Here is a 20,865-nt window from a genome sequence, read left to right as displayed (position 1 = left end):
CCCTGTAACTAGTTCACCTTGTCCTAATGCATTTTACTTTATAGTTCACCAACAAGAAAATGTACAGAAGCTTGGAGTATCTGGTCTCCTTGGTAATCATCATTATTATTATAAATAGGCTAATGCCTCTGCTGTACGTAACTCAGAAATTTTTTTAGTTTGTTAATGTGCATCAGTATCACTAAGATTTTTCAGCTCTCAGACTCTGGCAGGATCAAATGTCTGAGCCTGCAACTCGAAATACCAGACTGCGAACTATGATGAATTCCCCAGGTCAAAAGGCACCGTGTAAGTTTTTATAGCATCAGTGTTCTGGCAGTGTATCTACTTTGATGCATATTCTTCAATTGAAGTTTCTTCAGATAACAAACTAATTAATATTAGGGGCTTAGCTTTTAAAATATGTTTCCAGATGTCCAGTAAATCCACCATCAGTTATCTTAAGGGTATTTATTGGTAATCCAAAAAGAAAATGAAGAAATGTGTCTCTAAACAAATGTCTTTTAACTTTGAGGCCATGGACCGTGGAAGGCGGAACCACACAGAGTATAAGGGAGTTCCGTACTTACTTGAAATATAAAGCCAGGTCAGTCGCTATTATCGCAACTTCAAACAAATGAATAACTGTTTCATACTGGCGTTTATTTAGGTTCTGGAAGATGTTTAAACTCTGCAAGATGAAAATTCAAAATAAAATGCCATCATTAATTTGCCTTTGATTCAACAAACAAACCACCCTATGATGCTTTATAAGAGCATCTTATTATAGAAAGAAGATAAACGAAGTCTTAATTTTCTTGCTTTCAGTTTTCTCTCTTGGATTAAGTTACCTCTTTACTTATACTTTGATTAAGATAATTTAAACTCTTAAAACAGATTATTAGCAAATATTCATGTAATCAGTATATAAGTTTTCTTCCAGGACCAATTCAATAAAAACAATAGATTTAAAATTTCCTGTAGTAATTGAGAAACTTTAATAAAGAATATCTGGTATTTGTCCAATTGTTAGACATGTTGAATTATTTACCAGATAATTTCAGAGTGATTCTAGAAACTATTGGAGAGCTTTCAGAAGCTGCAGATTACAATAGTACTCACACATAGAAAAAAGTAAATCTTCCAAGTTGTTTTTAAAATGATGTCTTGCAATTCTATTTTACAATAACTTATTTCTACCTTTCTTCAAAGAGTTTCCCACTAATAGTCTCCTCATACATGGATCACCCTCAATTTTTAGTGTTCCAGAAAACAAGAGTGTAAATCTGGGAGTGGTTTTTAAAAGATAAGATATTCCAAAAAGAACATTTTTAGGAATACAGGCCAAAGACAGATGTGCAGTGACAAATGAAGTCAACAGTTAAATACAGAAAAATCCCACTGGAAAGGAGGAAACAGTCTCTCCGCCTATGTAGAGACAGAGGCAGCATAATGTAGAAAAGAACACTGGGTCAAGCACCAAATAATAACAGCAGACACCTAAGGCTTCCCACTCCCCGGGCACTGTTCTAAGTGCTCTATGAAAACTCTTAGTCACACAGCAAACCACAGCAGAGAGAGGTTAGGAAACTTGCTCAAGGTTGAACAGCTGGCACACAGAGCCAGTATAGCGGGACACTACACTGACTCAGTAAGGAGCCCAGGTTCAGTTCCCAGCCTCCCCACGTGGTAGTTGTAGCGTCCTGGACATCTCACTTAACATCTGTAAGTATCTGTTTTCTCAAATGGGGAGAACAACAGCTGCCCTGCTAACTGCCTGGCACTCAACCTGTGATCAGTAAATATTTGTGGAATGTTGATGCAGATGAGACAACTGGGAATGCATTTAAGAACAGTAAATTGCTACAGAATTTAATTATTGCTGTATCATTATTACTGGTAAGTTCTGAGGTTATCCCCAGTTTAAAATAGAATTGCAAAACCCAAGACCAAATATAGCTCTGTCATTCCAGGAGACTGAAATACTAGAAAGCAAGAAATGGACTAGAATTATGTGTGCATAATACAGCCTCCACCTAGGTCATCTTTTATAACTTCGAAGTCAAGAAAAATGGTATTTTACACAGCAGTAATGATGAGTTCATAATAGCAACTATAGCTAGACTTTTTAAATTGATAGAAGAGATGGCAATTATACTCCAAACTACAACAAACAAAAGAAAACTTGTCTAGATCAAAATCCATGTCTTGCTTGAAAGAGACAGTCCTCAGCAGCACCTTGTGCGTAATCTCTGCTCAAATCTTCTGGATATAGATTATTTTTAACTGGTCTGGACTGACCAGGAAAAGGGCAGAGTAAGTGGGCCGTTTGGCATTTTAATCCCACTTAACCTTCCCTGATTTGGCTACTCTGGTGGCCTGCCTTTGGGTTGGTGGTGACCCTGTGGCATGTTTCCATCAGTGAGTCATTGCCCTTATCTGTTCACTGATGCACGTTATATGTTTCCCAGAGTGACGTGTAGCATGTAATTCCAACACAGACTTTGTAGGTCCAGTAGCACTTCCGGTCATTTTTGACTGCTGTACTAGGAGAAAAAAGGGGATCATGTGTGGAAATGCCCTAAATTTTTAGACAAATTATTAGTAGCACACTTTTAATCTCTTTATATAAGTCATTTTAATCCTTATTATATAGTGAAAAACTCTGCTGAAATAGTGGATCTCAGGTCTTCTCACCACACACAAAAAGATAATATGTTAATTCACTTGACTGTAGTAACGATTTTACTATATATCCATACATCAAAACATCATGTTGTACACATTAAACATGTAATTCTTTTTTAACTAAAAAAGTTAGAAAAAAAGAGCCAGAACATTATAGAATGGGGAGAGGGGACACACAGGGCAGGCTGCCAGATTTAAATAAACAATCCCTTAGGATAGACCTCGTCTCTACCAAGCGCCAGACCATGGACCACACACCACGACCACGATTATCAGTATTGTTTATGCGCCAATTACTTTTAATACATGTTGATTTTATTTTTAAACCTGGATACTTTGCTATTTGCTAAATATATGTGTGTGAGAAAAAAAGCTGTGTATATATAGAGAGAGAGACAGACAGAGAAAATACCATTGTACTCCATTTAAGTCATACCTTTTTCTAATCCAGAACAATAAAACAGCTCTATTAAAGCAGACAGAATGGCAAACATTCTTTCACTTTACAAAGTAAATCAGTATTGCATTTCTTTTTTTTTTAAATATAAATATTTATTTGAATTGGAGGCTAATTACTTTACAATATTGTATTGGTTTTCCCATACATCAACATGAATCCGCCATGGGTGTACACGTGTTCCCCATCCTGAACCCCCCTCCCTCCTCCCTCCCTGCATTTTTTAAAAAAGATGACACACTTTTAAAATTAGTATACTTAAGAAAAAAGGATGTATGTTCAACTATTCAGTACTGCTTCCTTTGTTGATAGCACAATATTCCTGATTTTCACCTTTTTTTCCTTCACTCATTTTTATTGTACAAGTCTCTAATTGAAAAATCCTGTCTTAATTCAGTATCATTTTTTATTTCCTTTTTTCCTTCTCTCCTAGAAAAAGTTCTTAAAAGAAGAGCTTGTAAGTAGTTTCTTTTTCAGCCATGGATACAGATTCACATAAAAGATCCTGTTTCTGTTTAAATTAGTTACTTGAAATCCCTTGACCAAATTTATAGCCCATGTCTAATAAACATTTATACCTCTCACTGTACACATTGTGGGCCTGCCCCATACTTCATCTTATTTTTATTTTCCCATTAGCCCTCATTTTTTCTTTAATGTTACATGTATTTTTGGAAGCTCCATTAAAAATTTTTTGGAACAAGTTGAAGATTAAACATATATACATGCATGCAGTTGTTTTTAAGTAAGTGAAGGCAGAGCCAGTAATCTTTTAATTGGAGCAAGAGGTCTTAGAATGTAGACAGGGCATGGAAGAAGGAAGGATGTCCCTCAAAAATCCAGTCTGACACACAGAACAGCAGCAGAGGATGAGCTGATGGGGTAACTTCTGACGTATATTTGCACTGACTTCTATTACTTCGTCATCTGTGCCAAAGAGAATGCTTTGGGTAAAAAGGAGTGAAGGCAGAAAGTTGGCAGCAATGATCAGATCCTAACACAGACCCTGTAGCTTCACAGGCTTGCTTAACATGAGCCTTCCCGAAAGCCCAAATCAAAGAGGTGAGTTCTCCAGACCAAAGAAATAGAATTGGTGAGACAGAGTTTGAATAAATAGAAAGCTGAGGCTGTCCACAGTGCATTCCTGCCCTCCCCTCACAGCAGATGGCAAGTTCCACTAAGGAATGAATAGTTTTCAGAGGAAAACAAGTGTAAAACCTCTGCATAAAGACCACAAGAACACAACCTATGGATTGAGTACAATTCCAACCAAAATACCAAGTTTGTGGATGTGTGTATGTAAATTGACAAACTTTTAAAATTTATATGAGAATACAAAGGTGTAATAAAAGCCAAAGCAATCTTCAAATAGAACAAAACTGGAGAATTTACACTGGAAGGAAGACTTTATTATAAAGCTATAGTAACTAAGATGACATGTTAACAAAAGACACAAACTGACCAGTGTAATAGAATAGGGAATGCAGAACCAGACTATTATAATCAGTTACCTGGTGTAGGACAAAGGTATCACTGAAATGAAGTGGGTCAATAAATGGTGCTGAGTCAACTGGATTTTCACATGGACAGAAAATGTATCTTGATCTCTACATCAAACCATATATAAAGATAAGTTGTAAAATGATTGTGGATCTAAATGAGAAAGGTAGAACAATAAAATACCTTCATTACCTTGAATAGGCAAAAGACAATACTATACAACTAAAGAATTAATCTTTAAAAAATTGATCAAATGGACATTAAGAACTTACTTTCACCCAAATCCAACATTAAGAGAATAAAAAGGCAATTCACAGGGAGAAAATATTTGTGATACGTATTTCTGATGAAAGATACATAAATCAGAATAAAGAATTCCTACAAATCAAGTTGAGAACAAAGGTAGTCCCAAAACAATTTCAAAAGGTTAATATAAAAAACTGTAGTTTATATGTGTTAATGCTGTTTAATTTGACACAAATCAGCGCATCCCCCAAGTGACTAAAATGAGAAAGATGGCAAGTGGCAAGTGTTGGAGACGATGGAGAGCCACTGGAACTGTTGGTAAGGATGTATTAATAAAACTATTTTGGAAAACTGCTTGTCAGCATCCACTGAGGTTGAACACATGCTCACCCTATGGCCAAGCAATTCTATTTCCAGGTACATACCAAACAGAAATACACCCATGTGTTCACAAAAAGACATGAACTAGAGAGTCACAGCACACCACATGTAACAACTCTGAATCAGAAGTCACATAAAGGTCTTAGAGCAGTTGACTGAATATGTAAATACAGTGCATCACTGCACACGCACACACCCCAAACTAAGAAAATAACAATAGAAGAAAGGAACACAAAAGGCAAATGAAAAATACATCAAAGGAAATACGCAATGGAACATGAAAAATCCACACTAATACCTATAGTTTCAAAACCACAAGAACTCAAAGGGAAGACTGTAAAACAACAGTAAAGTTGAAAATAAACTAGCAAAACCAGTAGTAGAATGAGGAAAATGGAATTGAATATAAAAGCAATGTAATCCACAGTAAAGCTACTCAAATAGAATAAGCAAGGGACATAGTCCACAGTCTTGAGGAAATTAAAAGAATATTTAAAAATATAAAAACATAAATGGCAAGGAGATTCAACATATACATAATTGATATTCCCAATGTATTAGAAAAATGTCCAAAGATACAATGAAAAAAAAGCTTCCCTGAAATTAAAAAAAAAGACAATGGATTCTATGGATATGTGTAACCTATAACAAGGAAAAAATAGATGCAGATACCCCCAAATAAACATTGACAGCATCACTCTGCAGGATGAAATTTTTAAAATAAAATAAAATTTAAAAAAAATAGATGCAGAATCACCCATACATTCAAAGTTACTAAAATATGAAGAATTAAGAATTATATGAACATCTATTCAGAAAAACAAAGTCACCTACAAGGGAGAAAATCAAATCAGCCATTTATACCTCTTTAACACCAAAAAACAGTCCTCCAGTTTCTGAGAAGAAAGTAATGACCCAACAACCTTTATATTCTTCCAAACTGACTTTCAAAAATGTAACAAACAGATCTCCATAGGTGTGTACTTAGCTTAGAGACTGTGAAAAACTACCAGATGACAAAAATCTAGCTAATTAAGATATGAGTCAAAATACACAGGAATGGACAAGCCATGATGAAAGTCTGAGGCTAAGCATCAGGCCCATATAAAAGTAGAAGTAGGAATAAACAATTGCGCCTCTTTGGTCTCAACCATACAAAAGAGATGACAAAGGGAACACTGTCATTTGGAAGTAAGACTGTGGTTCCAAGGCCTCCGACTCAGAAGCCGAACTATGACCACTGTGGCAACACCGCCAGGCAGAAGAGGAAATGTGACTGGAGTCGCCAGGGCTACAGATGGAACACCATCGAGGTGGCTGAGCGAGGCACCTACAAATACTGTCCTGAAGATTCAGGCGTGGGTTCTGGGAGAACACCTAACCCAAGAGAGCTGCTGGGCAGCATCCAGCTCATCTTAGGGATTTCCACCATTAGTCATGCAACAAATGCTCTGCTTTAAAAAAAAAAATAGACACTTCAGGAAATTATAAATTAATTTTATAAATCCTGATAACAGTAAAAAAAAAAAACTGATAATAAAAGAGATGTGGGAAGCAGTGTAAGTATTTGAATTGTTTCATGTTTTATAGCAGGGAGTTCAGAGATGGTAAAAAGGTAACACATAACCACTAGTTATTGATTTTAGTGTTCTCTATATGGATGTGAGAGTTGGACTGTGAAGAAGGCTGAGCGCTGAAGAATTGATGCTTTTGAACTGTGGTGTTGGAGAAGACTCTTGAGAGTCCCTTGGACTGCAAGGAGATCCAACCAATCCATTCTGAAGGAGATCAGTCCTGGGATTTCTTTGGAAGGAAAGATGCTAAAGCTGAAACTCCAGTACTTTGGCCACCTCATGCGAAGAGTTGACTCATTGGAAAAGACTCTGATGCTGGGAGGGATTGGGGGCAGGAGGATAAGGGGATTACAGAGGTCACTGACTCGATGGATGTGAGTCTGAGTGAACTCCGGGAGTTGGTGATGGATAGGGAGGCTTGGTGTGCTGCGATTCATGGAGTCGCAGAGAGTTGGACACGACTGAGCGACTGATCTGATCTGATCTGAAGAACTAATATTTCTTGTGATTATGGACACAGTTCTCTGAAGTTCTGTAATTCCTTCCCTTAAAAAATGTTTCTTCCATTAAGCTGAAGTAAAATTAAAATCTTCATTTAAGATAAATGCAAGGCCGCTCAGCAGTGAAAAGTAATGAATCACTGCTGGCTCATTCGCTCAAAATGAACAAATCACAAAATTATTGTTCTGAATGAAAGTCGTCACCACAAAAGAGTAATTACTGGATGACTGCATTTATATAAAAATCTAGAAGATTCAAACGAATCTGTAGAGACTAAAAACATTTCATTGCTTGCTTTGGGCTGGGAAGGGAGAGAGGCATAGACTACTACAGAACTGAAGTGTTCTGTATCCAGCGATAGACTCCCAGGAACAGTCTCCTTTGTCATCCCAAAGGAGATGACTGAAGTGTTCTTTCTGTGTCCTGAGTGTGGTGGGGTAAAATCTATCCAAGTGTAGGGACAGAATTCATAGAATTTGTATGAATAACACATTAAAGGGATGCTTATTGTACAAACATTACACTTCAATAAACTCAAATAGATAACTCTAACAACAACAAAAAAATAGTTTGGATAGTGAGATCCCCTTTTTCTAACATTGTTTCTAACCATCCTGCCCATATATAGTCACAGTGAGCTACCATGAAGTTCAGTTCAGTTCAGTCACTCAGTCGTGTCCGACTCTTTGCAACCCCATGAATCACAGCACGCCAGGCCTCCCTGTCCATCACCATCTCCCGGAGTTCACTCAAACTTATGTCCATCAAGTCAGTGATGCCATCCAGCCATCTCATCCTCTGTTGTCCCCTTCTCCTCCTGCCCCCAATCCCTCCCAGCATCAGAGTCTTTTTCCAATGAATCAACTCTTCACGTGAGGTGGCCAAAGTATTGGAGTTCCAGCTTTAGCATCATTCCTTCCAATGAACACCCAGAACTGATCTTTAGAATGGACTGGTTGGATCTCCTTGCAGTCCAAGGGACTCTCTCAAGAGTCTTCTCCAACACCACAGTTCAAAAGGATCAATGCTTCAGCACTCAGCTTTCTTCACAGTCCAACTCTCACATCCATACATGACCACTGGAAAAACCATAGCCTTGACTAAACGGACCTTTGTTGGCAAAGTAATGTCTCTGCTTTTCAATATGCTATCTAGGTTGGTCATTACCTTTCTTCCAAGGAGTAAGCGTCTTTTAATTTCATGGCTTCAGTCACCATCTGCAGTGATTTTGGAGCCCCAAAAATAAAGTCTGACACTGTTTCCCCATCTATTTCCCATGAAGTGATGGGACCAGATGCCATGATCTTAGTTTTCTGAATGTTGAGCTTTAAGCCAACTTTTTCACTCTCCTCTTTCACTTTCATCAAGAGGCTCTTTAGTTCTTTGCTTTCTGCCATAAGGGTGGTGTCATCTGCATATCTGAGGTTATTGATATTTCTCCTGGCAATCTTGATTCCAGCTTGTGCTTCTTCCAGCCCAGCGTTTCTCGTGATGTACTCTGCATAGAAGTTAAATAAGCAGGGTGATAATATACAGCCTTGATGTACTCCTTTTCCTATTTGGAACCAGTCTGTTCCATGTCCAGTTCTAACTGTTGCTTCCTGACCTGCATACAGGTTTCTCAGGAGGCAGATCAGGTGGTCTGGTATTCCCATCTCTTTCTGAATTTTCCACAGTTTATTGTGATCCACACAGTCAAAGGCTTTGGCATAGTCAATAAAGCAGAAATAGATGTTTTTCTGGAACTCTCTTGCTTTTCCCATGATCCAGCAGATGTTGGCAATTTGATCTCTGGTTCCTCTGCCTTTTCTAAAACCAGCTTGAACATCAGGAAGTTCATGGTTCACATATTGCTGAAGCCTGGCTTGGAGAATTTTGAGCATTACTTTACTAGCGTGTGAGATGAGTGCAATTGTGCGGTAGTTTGAGCATTGTTTGGCATTGCCTTTCTTTGGGATTGGAATGAAAACTGACCTTTTCCAGTCCTGTGGCCACTGCTGAGTTTTCCAAATTTGCTGGCATATTGAGTTCAGCACTTTCACAGCATCATCTTTCAGGATTTGAAATAGCTCAACTGGAATTGCATCACCTCCACTAGCTTTGTTCGTAGTGATGCTTTCTAAGGCCCACTTGACTTCACATTCCAGGATGTCTGGCTCTAGGTCAGTGATCACACCATCGTGATTATCTGGGTCGTGAAGATCTTTTTTGTACAGTTCTTCTGTGTATTCTTGCCATCTCTTCTTAATATCTTCTGCTTCTGTTAGGTCCATACCATTTCTGTCCTTTATCGAGCCCATCTTTGCATGAAATGTTCCTTTGGTATCTCTGATTTTCTTGAAGAGATCTCTAGTCTTTCCCATTCTGTTGTTTTCCTCTATTTCTTTGCATTGATCGCTGAAGAAGGCTTTCTTATCTCTTCTTGCTTCTTTGGAACTCTGCATTTAGATGTTTATATCTCTCCTTTTCTCCTTTCCTTTTTGCTTCTCTTCTTTTCACAGCTATTTGTAAGGCCTCCCCAGACAGCCATTTTGCTTTTTTGCATTTCTTTTCCGTGGGGATGGTCTTGATCCCTGTCTCCTGTACAATGTCACGAATCTCATTCCATAGTTCATCAGGCACTCTATCTATCAGATCTAGGCCCTTAAATCTATTTCTCACTTCCACTGTATAATCATAAGGGATTTGATTTAGGTCATACCTGAATGGTCTAGTGGTTTTCCCTACTTTCTTCAATTTAAGTCTCAAGTTATAAATTTTATGAAGAAATGTTCTGAATAATAAAAGTATTCTGTTATTTATGCTAAATAATACATTTTGTCATTCTGATAGTACATTGTAGTATTAAAGTTTATATTCTGAGAAATTTGGCTAACAAGGGCTTTAACCCCTATTCATTAGGTTAAAGGGTGGATTTCTGACTAGTTTAGAATACAGACAGTTCTGTCCTCAAAGCAGGGAATCCAACTCTACTGGGACATAAAGCCTGATAACATACAAAACACAATAAGTAATGCCTACAAAATGGCAAAATTGCTAGGTAAGGATTTGCCTTACGTAAAAAAATTAAAGTTTTAAATATAAGTATTTCCTCTATACAATAAATAAATAGAAGAACTGCACTGTCTTCCAAAAATGTGAAAAGAACATCTGATGTTAAAATTTCATGTTTTCAGCATTCAGTTTACCTGCTCATAAAAAGCTCTGTGATTGCGTTTATTGCCTAGTGACTCTATTTACAACCCTTAAAAGTCTGCAATTAGCAGGTCAAATAGCATTGTAGATAGGTCCTAGCCAAGGTGGCATGGATTACTAGGATGCGATATTCCTTTTTAAAAAGAGTAAGCCTTTATCTAGCCATGAAAACCAGTTCAGGCTGCAGAGTAAATAACATTTAAAAATTACGATGGGAAACAACAACTCTTTTAAATTCTCAATCCCAAAAAGTAAAAATATATGAGCTACTAGGAGCCCTTCCATAGTTAAGCATTTAAACATTTGGCTATAAAGGTTTTAGAATGTATTTTGCATTAGTAGGTAAATGTAAAATAAATTATTTTTGATACTGCCTGCCTGTGGTATATGTAATCAGCTGGATATATGGAAGACCCTTACTCAAAAACATAAGACCATCCCAACCAGTAAGGCAAAACCCTTAACAAACTGGGTGGATAACAAATTACTATCATATTCGTGAACTACTTTCAATTCTATTTTTTCCAACTCTCATAGAACAGATATCCTCATTCTTTTTATGATACTACTGCAGGAACAGGTCCTGGCTACACACGAGAGTGATGAAAACTCTTATTAAAAATGCAGATTCCTAGGTCCAATCCCCAGGGAGCCTGGTAAGTGGGAGATGAAGCCCAGGATGTGTTTTTAACCGCCTGCCCTCTTCTGCCCTGTGAAATCGGTAATTCAGTGCAGTTGGTCTCTGTCCTCCTGTCTGGATGCTGCATCAATCAAAGGCTATTAAAAATATTTAAACCATATGTCTGTTTTCTTTTTCCACTTTTCTGCCTAATTGCCCTTACAAATTTTTCCCACTTGGCTTTTGATTACCTAGAAGAATGTAATATTATCTCGAAACTTGGACATATTTCCTTATACCCCTTCTCCTGAGCCTTTAATAAGCAATTATTATCAAAAGTGAAAAAAGCTCCACTCTCCCAAGGGCTTATTTATCCTAATGAGTTTGTGTGATTCTAGACAATTTCTCTGTGCAGACAGAAGAATGTTCCCTTCTATCTAACAATGATTCATTCTGAGTTAGAATCTTCTCAGATTTGTTCTCAAGCATAACTAGATAATATTCAAAACTTTTCCAACAAGCCTATGTACTCTTTAAATAAAGTCGATAAAAAGAAAAATCTTTTTATCGAAAGTTAGTAGTACATGATATTGTATAAATCACAATGAATTCAGGGCCAAGCTTACCCACTTCCCGTGAAAAGTTCCCTGATGCCACCCCTCTTCTCTCCTATGCCCCACCCACTCCTGAATCGGACATCTCCCTCACTCACTCAGTGCCTCTGATGGCAGCTGTCTGATCTTACAGCCTGATTTTCATGCCTACCCCCAAACTACCAACACCTGACTGTCTAAAAGATCCAGACAATGCCTTAACAGTACATGCCCTATGAATAAGAAAAGCAGGGGCTGTGTAGCCTCCTCTTTTTACATTCATACATACCCAAGGTAAACTTTTTATTCTTACTCTACAGACCCACAGAGATTCTGTGACTTTTCATAGCTCTTTCCTCCTCTATCTCAGCTACTTCCAATTTGATTGTTCAAAAACTATCGCAATATAGTCATTTCTATCAGTTGACTTCAATAAGGGTATATACACTGTCAGCCACCAGCATTCAGGATGATCTTCTTGCTAAGCATTTTCTGTGGGTTAGCACTTTGATCCAGAGCTTGTGAGCTGCCCTAGAGAGAGAGACCCACGTACCTCATCCTGCAGGAGCGTCTTACTGTACTCCAGGTGGTGCCTCTCCAAGATGGAAGAGCCGTGAAGCCTTGCTAGCGGAGATGTGGACCTAGGAGGAAAAGGGTCATTTTAGCTATTTAAAGATGACACATAAGATCACACAGTACAGAATCCTTGCAATCTGAGGATTTTTTTTTTCATGTCTTCCCTCTCCCCTAATGACTGTGAAACAGTTGAAAGTAACATATTGGAAAAGAATTTTTAGATTTAGAACAGAAGAATATGCTCTTAAAAAATCTTTTTAAGAAAAACCCTAATTTGTTAAATGCATAAAATGATTTAATTGCTTGAACTACAAAGTTTCTCTCACGGAAAGAAAAGGAAGAAGGTCAGCTCGCCCATCGCTGATGGAACCCATGCAGACTCCCAACACCAGGCCAAAGCAGAAGTCTGGGATGTGGTCTCTTCTGCAAACCTGGAGACAAGATGCCACATCCCATTTGGCTACTCTCTTTTCATCTATGGCAAGTTAGATTTGACTGTTTGGGACTTGTTTCTTCATCAGTAAAAGAGGGGAACAATAGTAACTCCCAGGTGGGAGGGCTACAAGGATTCAAAAAGGCCATAGGTATCAAGTTCTCAGCTGGTCTCCCAGTACACAAGTGCTCAATAAATATTCATTCCTTTGAAACTGAATTGGCTGAAGCAGTTAGGAGGGCGGAAGAGAGCTCAGTCATTGTCAGGAAACCTGCATTCAGGAATGCGGAACAGCCAGCACGGGCTGGAGCTCTTAGAGGAAGATGTGTCTTGCCTGAACCCAGACTGGGAATCCCCACTTCAGGGCAAAGCCTGATTGGTAGAGTTGCTGAAGGTGAAAAGTCACTGCTTAATTCATTGAGTAAATTTCTTGAGCATCTACTATGTAATTTCAGACATACAATTTCATGTGATTGTCACAGCAGTCTTTGAGAGGTCAATATTGTACCCATTTAACAGTTAAGAAACTGAATCTCGAATACATTAAGTGATTTACCCAAGATCACTTAACAAGAAGTGTTTGGATCCCACAAACCCAGACTCCAAAGCTCATACTCTCTAAAATGTCTCACTTCCTCTGGTACCTTGTGGGTAGTGGGTTATGTGTAGGAGATGAGGATATAGTGCAGCCAAGGCAGACAGAGCTTCTTAAATGTCACTATCAAGGAGCTAGGTTGGCCATGGCGTTGCTGACCAATTTTGAAAGTGCCAATGACTTAGTAACTAATAATAATAATACCTGATAATTATTAACCACCTAGCACCAACTGTGAGCTGACTGCTTTGTATGCATAGCCTTATTTAATCTTTACAGTGACCTTAAGTGTTAGGTAGCATTATTACAGTTCTTATTTTCCCAATGAGGAACTCAAAGCTTAGAAAGTTTAAATAATTTGTGAACTCAGTGAACACAAATCTGTCCGAGCTGAGAGCCTGCACTTCTTTTCTTAGGCAAGAGGGAAAGGTGGTGATGATGTTAAGATGCAAGCTCAGCTGGTGGAGGAACAAGAACGGGGAACGTGAGAGGTAGTGAGCCCAGGAAGAAATGTTCTCTAGCTTGAGTTGGGGGTGTCACCCAAGGGTGTACAACTGCAAGTCGAAGATCAATGCACCTAAAGGTATGAATTCAATACTTTGATGAAATAAAGTTGAAAAAGTGAAGGCATTTACAAATGAGGTAGGGGCACCAGAACTATCGATGCGGCAGCATATGTTCACTTACTTCATCTGATACAAATTATTGGTGCCTCTGTGGTCAATGTCGTGGCAGAAGGCAGCAGCAAGCATGGCAAAGGCTTCAAGGTCTGTGTAGTATTTCTTCAGTCTTCCTGTCTAAAAGAAAATAGACATATATTTTCACTTACATTAATACATTATGCAGCATGTGCAGCGAGGCCTGCCTCTGATGGAGAAGGGTGTCTGCTGTGTTTTGAGAGCAAGCTTGCTTGCTTTCTTTTTTTGGTCACACCGCGTGGCATGTGGGATCTTAGTTCCCTGATCAGGGATCAAACCTTGACCCTTTGCATTGGAAGCATGGAGTCTTTACCACTGAACCACCAGGGAAGTCCCAAACTGGTTTTATTTCTTGTAGCTCATTCTGGGCAGTTACAAACCTAGCAGGTAACTGAATTTTTTTCCTTGAAAGACGTAAGTACGTGAGTGTCAGAGTTATCATCCAGTCAAGCACCCAGGGATACCCACATGCCCTGGCATCATCTCCAGAGGATTTGGGGATTTATGGGATTGTATCCATGAATTCCAAAATTACAGCTCTAATGTGATAGCCTGTATCTCTTCTCACCACGTTCAGGAGGGAGGCACGAGGTTTCACCAACTGCTGTGCTCCACACCTACCATCAGCAAAGTGAACATGGTCTGCCCCACGTTAAACCCGTGTCGCCAGTTGTGGTATGTGACGGCCCGGTACCCCTTCCTCACCGTGTACATCCATCTGGTGAGAACCTGCCGCCGAAGAAGACAACGCCACTCAGACTTTGGAACAGAATTCTAAAGGTTAGAAGGTCTGTGACAACCTTATCTGAAAAGATAGGATCGCCTTGTTTACAAGGTTTAAGCGGATATATTGACAAAGTTAATGATAATTTAAGATCCACACTGCAGGGAATCTGTTTGAACCACAGGTAATTTTACACAGTGGCGAACTGCCACAGAATCACACCATATTTTAAATTAAATACCATCTAACCTCTACAGGTACTTTGAATTTCTCCACCACGTTTATTTCAAAAAACAGCCGAAGTCCACACTTAATCAGGTCGTGCTCTGTGATGGGCAAGTCGCTGAAGCGGAATTCATACAGGTCTGCAGTCCGTGGGTCTGGCAGGTCCTCCTTCTGTTGAAATCAGGACCAAAGGTTCCAGTTTACATTCTTTTTTATCCCTTTAGTCAGACACAAAATTACAATGCAGTGATGCCACATGCACTTCCCTGAGCCTCTACATACCCAGTTCTGGGTTACGCCCCTATTATCCTCACAACAAATCTGCACAATGACCCTCAGTTTCCAGATGGTTAAACTGAGGCTCAGCTATCCTGAGAAGCTTTCTACGTGACGCATTCAATTCCAAAGCAGACCCCAGAGGCTACTTTCTTTCTCTGATGCAAAATAAAATGTTGAATTACAGCAGCCTAACCCATTTTCAATACTCTGCTGCTGCTGCTAAGTCACTTCAGTCGTGTCCGACTCTGCACGACCCCATAGACAGCAGCCCACCAGGCTCCCCCGTCCCTGGGATTCTCCAGGCAAGAACACTGGAGTGGGTTGCCATTTCCTTCTCCAATGCAGGAAAGTGAAAAGTGAAAGTGAAGTCGCTCAGTCGTGTCCGACTCTTCGCGACCCCATGGACTGCAGCCCACCAGGCTCCTCCGTCCATGGGATTAACTTCTCTTTTTCCCTCTTCTAGAAATATTTAGTAAACAGTAAATGATGGCTTGATTCAGTTCTATCGTATTTTCTTTACCTGTTCAGTGATGCTTTCCCACTAGTCTGTGGGTTCCATAAGGATGGGATCATGGTGTGTTACCTGCTGCGGTAAAAGAACTTGAGGGCTTGTCCCACAGAGGTGCTTGGTTAATGTTCATTGAATGAATGAATGAATGCCCCCAGTGTCCTGGAACACACGCAGACATCTCATTTAACCCACCCCTTGTCAGGATTTAGGACCAGATGAAAAAACAGTTGAACTAGTCACATGGACATGGCTTGGGAAACAAAAATGTGGGTCTTGCCTTTAAGGACTTCACTTACTGAAGTGGTTAAAAATACAGATAGTGAAAGGTGAGATTCTGGAGGGGTGTGTATTCAGCTGATGTGACAGACGGCAGGGTGGAGACAACCCCACAAGAAGAAAGAAGCAGGCGAGGAAAGAAGAAAGAAAGAAAGAAAGCACACAGTCTGCTGTGTGGCCCAGCAGACGGACGTGCAGGAGCAGTTCAGTTCCGTGGGTGTTCACTGAGCCCATAGTAAACCCTCAATACTGTGCTAAGGTCACATCCCTCAGAAAGCTCAGGCTTGGTCCAGAGGATGATTCATGTTCTATTTGTACAAATTTCAACACCAAATGCTATATGGCTCTTTTAAACACAATTATGGTATCTGTTCACCTAACCCCCAAGTCAGAGCTGGCCCTCACACCCTTGCCCTTCTTTGTAGGGTCTTCCCGATTCTCCAAGGAAGAAGAACCCCTTCTCCCCAAGGCCACTCTTAGATGGTCACTTTGGGCAGAGACCTCTCTCCTGCAAAGCAATGGTTTTGAGCCAGGAAACTAGTGTTCAGTTCTGGGTTGGGGTTAGCTACATCAGTGTTCTTATCTGTGAAATGCGGATAGCAGTAGTAACATTTTTGTCTTTGTTGTTTTAATGAAAAAGCAGTACCAATTTTATTTTCATGTGTCAAAGACACTTAGAGGGGATTCGTCACACGACCCCTAGGGAAAGTGAAAGTCACTCAGTCATGTCTGACTCTTAGTGAGCCCATGGACTATACAGTCCATGGAATTTTCCAGGCCAGAATACTGGAGTAGGTAGCCTTTCCCTTCTTGAGGGGATCTTCCCAACCCCGGGATTGAACCCAGGTCTCCCGCATTGCAGGCAGATTCTTTACCAGCTGAGCCACAAGGGAAGCCCCTAGTGGCACTTCCCAAAGCTCCTTCCTCACAGGGCCTCTCGCGTCCTCCACTGTTCCTTCTTCTCATCACTTTCTCTCTGTCCAGAACCTCCCAGATTCCTTGCCCATGGGAGCTCTTTTTTCCTTTTGTTCATTTTTAATTATCCAACAGACATTTATTGGTTCCTATTTGTGTTGTAGGCATTATGGATAAAACAATGTCACTACTCCCTGAAATGCACATTCTTGTGGGGAGAAATGGAAAATAAGCACATGTAAAAATCAGACCAAGAACTGTGGGGTGCAGTGAGGGGTGCCCCATGCCACAGAACCTCCCTGCTGGAAGTCACCTCTGCCCTGCTGTTCTCAGAGTATTATGTAAAGATCAAATGTGAAAACATTTTTTGAAGCATTACAGGGTCAGTCACACTAACGTGTAAGTGTGCATTTTTAGCAAGAAACAAAGTAAGAAGTTCTCAGAATTATGACTCCCAGGCCCAATTTGCAGACATAGGCAAACCATTGTAATAATACTATAATACAGAAATCACAGGTTTTGAAGAACAGCAGTCATTCAACAGTGATACAGAGAGCTTGATAGAAATAAAGGCTTTTGCTTGGTCTGAGAAGTAGGAACTCTAGCACCAAAGGCTGGTTTTCTCCTCTTTGATGGAACCCACAGCTGAGATTGAGAATGAGAGGCGGTGAGCATGAGAGATTGAGAGAAGTCACCCTCTCTGTAACTGTATGACTGTAACATGGCCCGACTGGCCTCCTGCATCCAGGCTAACTCGCTCCCTCTGCTCCAGAGACCCTGACCATCTGATCAGGTCACTTCCTGGGTCCCAGTGTGCCAGGCTGCCATGTGTGGTCTTGCCCCACCTCCCTGCCAGGCCTCACAGGCTGCTCCCCTCCTCCACTCGCTGGGGCTCTGGCCACACCAGCTGTGTCCCCCTACCCTGGCCTGGACTGTTCTGCTTTCCCTTCTCATCTCCAAGCCCGCATCATCACTCTCTGCCCACCCAGCTCCCGCGTCCCCTTCAGGCCTACACGCCATGGCCTTCATCTCATTCTCCACCACCTTCTGTGAGGAGAGTGAGGCCCTCGGCCTCCCCAGGGCCCTTGATGCTCACGCCCTATGAACCCGTCCATTCAAGGCAGTGTCATTGCTTGTATTTTTCATCTAATAAACAAGGGGTTTCTTGAGCCAGGTAAGAACCAGACCACATTATCTTTCGCCCTTGGGACTTAACAGTTTCTTGTATCATAGTGCATCTCAATAATTAGTGAATGAATAAAAAAAAAACTCAAGGAGGAGTGAATGAGGTACTTCTCTGGGATATTCTCTCTACGTCTTCTATGGTCTGGTAAACAGGAGCTACAGGGCATCTGTGAGTGACCTGAAATGTCCCAGGAAGCAGGGGGAGGAAGGGGGACAACCTTCCCCACTTCCTCTGCCCAAGTTGCAGTGCTGCTTCCTCAGTCCTTACCAGCACAGCCCCACGCACCTGCTGTTACACCTATAAAAGAGGGCCACGCCTTCCCTGAACCAAGAATTAAAGCGTATCCCTGGAGAAAATCATGGTAAGTGAAGATGCATATATATTTATGCCGCTTGGAAATTATGCCAAGATAGTTTCAGAGTACCCCTCTGAAACACATGTTTGTTTCTTAAGTTGGGCTTCCCTGATAGCTCAGCTGGTAAAGAATCTGCCTGCAATGCAGGAGACCCCAGTTCAATTCCTGGGTTGGGAGGATCTGCTGGAGAAGGGATAGGCTACCCACTCCAGTATTCTTGGGCTTCCCTTGTGGCTCAGCTGGTAAAGAATCTGCCTGCAATGCGAGAGACCTGGTTTTGATCCCTGGGTTGGGAAGAACCCTTGGAGAAGGGAAAGGCTACCCACTCCAATATTCTGGCCTGGAGAATTCCATGGACTGTATAGTCCATGGGGTTGCAAAGATGCATATATATGTTTATACCACTTGGAAATTATGCCAAGATAGTTTCAGATAACCCCTCTGAAATCTGTGTTTGTTTAAGTTACATGCAGCAATGATTTAGGATGAGCTTTAGAGCATATCTTATATTCAAAACAAGCCATTTTGTTGTAAAGCTACTGATTCTTTGTCCATTTTATTGCTTTTCCATCATAAGGCCCTTCCCTCCTCTAAACAGAGAACTAGAAAATTTCTAACATGTCATGAATATCAATTAAAGCTTTGTTTTACAAAGAAGATCAGTTTTGTTGGGGGCAAATGAGCAGAAGGAAGGGTCATCTTCTGGACTACATGTGAGAGGGAAGTGCTCACCAGTTAAGTCAAAGAGAGTGAGAGAAGGAGAAAGAGCCTCAGGTGACATGAAAATATGCAAGGTGTCAAAACATAGAGGTCAAAGACCACTGGCTCTGTGGTGGTACAGCCAAGGGCCAGGACGGGGAGACAGAGCTCATGAAAGATGGGGATGGGGAGGTGAGATACTCAGTATATCTTAGCTCAGAAAAAAAGAACGCAGATCGGAAAGGGGCAGTGGAAAACAGGATAGGGTAGTTAGGGAGGCAAACAAATGTGACGTTACTTCAATTTCAGACAGATTGTATTCAAGCCTCTGAAAGTCAAAGGTCTAGGGGCCTTGGTAAATATCCCAGGCTTTTAGTTGGGACCCCAGAAGGGCCACCCTCTAGAAATAAAGATTCTACCCGAGGAGCAAGGGCAAAACTCAGACAGACCATCCCTGATGAGCTCTAAAACCAGCTCCCTCACGGGCCAGAAGAAAATCAACCCTCTGAAGAGAAAGATAGCATCACCCAGAGCCCCTCCAAGCTTTTATCCAATGTCTGGGTCTCAATGAAAAAATTATGAAGTATGCCTTAAAATGATCAAATGAGTAAAACTCAAGAGTAAATATAGACAGTAGAATCAGACATATAGGTGATTTAGGTATTGAGAATTTAAAATCACTACGATGAATAAATTTAAGAAGATCGACGAAAAGAGAGAGAAAGTCGATAAAATGACAAAGTTTCAGCATAGAGTTGAAATCTTAAAAAAAAAAAAAGTTAAATATACATCCTAGAACTGAACAAGAGAAGCTCTGAAATTAAAAACTTACCTCATGGGTTTAACAGTTGACTGAAGAAAATTTGGGTGAGTTTAAATAGTAGATACAAAATACAGGATTAGTGACTGGAAGAGAAGTTATTTCAACTAGACATAATAGGCGTGACCCAATGGCAACAATAGGAAAGAAATAATTCCTCCAGGATCCAGAAGAGAAGCTAGAGATGGCAGAAATGACAACGGTGCCTGTAAGGGTCTGTCTGTAACTCTGCCACATCTTCAAGGGTGGCCATGGTGTAATCCAAAGCTATTCAAATAAACCAGGCCATGCTATCCCCCAGAGTCTGTGCCTGAACTCTCTTGTGCAGTGGTCTAGATTAGCTGTGACTCTAATTTACCTTTGTGGATTGCACTGTGGGGGACAAAGAGGAAGAAAAGCAGGGAACCATATTTTATTTAAAAGGCATTAAGGATAGAAGTAAAACACTTACCAAAATTGTGACAAGCTGTTTTTCTTCACAGTCTTCAATTACATCTATATTTAACTTCTCTTTAAATTTCTAAAATGTAAAAGCAAAGGAAGTGTGAAATTCCTATAAAGTTGATCTCTATGTGATTCCTTTACTCTTAAAATCAGTTAAAATAAAGCATGCTCTAATGAGTCCCATGACAAAGTGCCATACAAAGGTCTATAGCACTGGATTATGTAGAATTTTCTCTAAAACACAATTACTCTTTCTTATCCTCCAAAATGTAACAGCAGCTGTCTCAAAGAGAGAGAGGAAGGAGACATTGATAGTTCACACGTAGGCGAGAAAAATGAGTGGCTTACATCTGTTTTTCTATTAGTTTATAGCAATTTCCCTGTATTTCCCCATTT

General features: G+C 40.3%; 1 protein-coding gene across 2 annotated transcripts in view; it reads right to left on the bottom strand.

Annotated features, from left to right (window-relative positions):
* The window catches only part of PDE6C (phosphodiesterase 6C), a 53,044-nt gene that overhangs the window by 6,988 nt on the left and 25,191 nt on the right, over positions 1-20,865 (bottom strand). For both annotated transcript variants that reach the window (XM_061402829.1, XM_061402830.1), the window contains exons 11-16: positions 20,477-20,545; positions 15,009-15,155; positions 14,657-14,764; positions 14,025-14,134; positions 12,287-12,374; positions 570-670 (exon numbers count right to left, since the gene is read on the bottom strand). In XM_061402829.1, coding sequence (XP_061258813.1) covers positions 570-670; positions 12,287-12,374; positions 14,025-14,134; positions 14,657-14,764; positions 15,009-15,155; positions 20,477-20,545 — 623 coding nt within the window. The remainder of the gene's footprint in view (positions 1-569; positions 671-12,286; positions 12,375-14,024; positions 14,135-14,656; positions 14,765-15,008; positions 15,156-20,476; positions 20,546-20,865) is intronic.

This window comes from Bos javanicus, chromosome 26 (genome assembly GCF_032452875.1).
Source record: "Bos javanicus breed banteng chromosome 26, ARS-OSU_banteng_1.0, whole genome shotgun sequence".
Taxonomy (NCBI): domain Eukaryota; kingdom Metazoa; phylum Chordata; class Mammalia; order Artiodactyla; family Bovidae; genus Bos; species Bos javanicus.
This window is presented reverse-complemented; position numbering and strand designations above follow the sequence as displayed.